General features: G+C 49.3%; 1 protein-coding gene across 1 annotated transcript; it reads left to right on the plus strand.

The window, feature by feature from the left end:
* Window positions 1-685: 685 nt before the first annotated feature.
* Window positions 686-1288, plus strand: Pmar_PMAR021484 (hypothetical protein; the record flags this gene model as incomplete). The annotated part of the gene is made up of 4 exons (XM_002766286.1): window positions 686-841; window positions 886-1005; window positions 1052-1158; window positions 1219-1288. The coding sequence occupies 4 exons, from the start codon at window positions 686-688 to the stop codon at window positions 1286-1288; spliced, it is 453 nt and encodes a 150-aa protein (XP_002766332.1).
* Window positions 1289-1494: the final 206 nt, after the last annotated feature.

A 1494-nucleotide genomic window follows, 5' to 3' on the forward strand; every position in this document is an offset into this window, starting at 1 on the left:
AGTCATCGCTACTACAGGTGGTAGTATCTCATGAACTGGTTGGGGTTAGCCTTGTCTCAGCTGCTTATAGTACTCGTAAGCCTTTGGTGGGCCTTACTACCAACCCATTGCCGTATTCGAGCCGAGTGAGGGTTCGAGTACTCTGGGATAATGGTGCTCTGGACTTGAGGCAGTTGAATGATGAGATGAAGGTCGTGATAACAGCAGCTCGACTATATTGACCTCGATTACTGATTCCAGGCTCGGGGGGCAGAGACTTGCGTATCTGGACAAGGAGGGTGGCTCTATGCTAAGCTTGCATCGAGTCTTGGTGATCAGCATCACTCTAGTAGGTCTTTGGACTCTCCGATGGGACGAACCTTAGTTCCAGGAACTGCCGTTTTCTTTCGTGACAATGCTTTGGTCACTTGGTGCACTTCTGTGGAGGAGGATGATGGGCTCACAGCGGTTGCTCAAGGATTTCAGTGTGTTGCTCCGGAGCACTGCGGTATACATGGTGCCCATATTTAGCCGTCCGGAAGTGGAGGACGAGTTGCAGCAGCCGTCAGATCCTACCTGTCATGATCAGGCTCCATCGTCTGCCAGAGGTAGTAACAACTCTATAATGTCATTATGAACTCATGCCATCGTGAACTATGGAGATATGTCGCTTGGAACAGATGATGCAGGTATAAGTGAGGAAGTGATGGCCGTCGTACAGATGGATGTGCGGGCCCCTAACATGGACGACAGAGGCACAACCAAAAGCGTTATGGTGACGCCTCATACTCAGAGGAAGTTGAGTCTTAAGAAAACTCGTCGGCATCTACCGGTAAAGATCGAGAGTAAAGTGGTGGATGGAGTAGGAATGCTTGGCGTTTACAAGTTGTCATGTACGGGATTTAGGTACTATACGTTACTCCACAAGACACTCAACGGTCTAGCGAGCTCTTAGTCGCCTCACTTGCCTTGGCGTCCGCTAGTAGGCTGAATCTAGTCGAGGCCAAGATCGAACGCTTCCTTAAAGTGAGGGATAGTGAGCAATTGTCCTATGGACCATATTTCGTGGTAGGCGAAGCATTCCGAGATGAATGCCTTAGCAGCTAATCTGCGTAGCTGGCATCTCAACTCGATATCAGATGAGATATTCAAGTCGGAGAGAGTCTTGCATACCTTAAGGTAGTGAATCTGTCGCACGTGGCAGCCGCAGCAGCAGGAGGAAGTGTTATCCACTTGTAGATATCAGCTTAATCTAGGAGAGGCTGATCTACTTGATGTCCCTGAGATACTCTGGGAGTTTGACGGGTAGTGGAGGTTCGGGCTGTACCACGTACGCGATATGCAGGTCCGAAAGGCTGTTCGAGCAAGTCGTGAACAACTTCGACCTCAAAAGGCGTATCGGGCTTTTGAACCTCAGACTATCATACCACTCAGATTTTATGGCTGCTTTTGGAGAGCATGTCCGACACAGGTTTGGTTTATTTCCCTTTGATGAGGGTGGCATCCCTATTCTAG

Source organism: Perkinsus marinus (genome assembly GCF_000006405.1).
Source record: "Perkinsus marinus ATCC 50983 genomic scaffold scf_1104296973128, whole genome shotgun sequence".
NCBI lineage: Eukaryota > Perkinsozoa > Perkinsida > Perkinsidae > Perkinsus > Perkinsus marinus.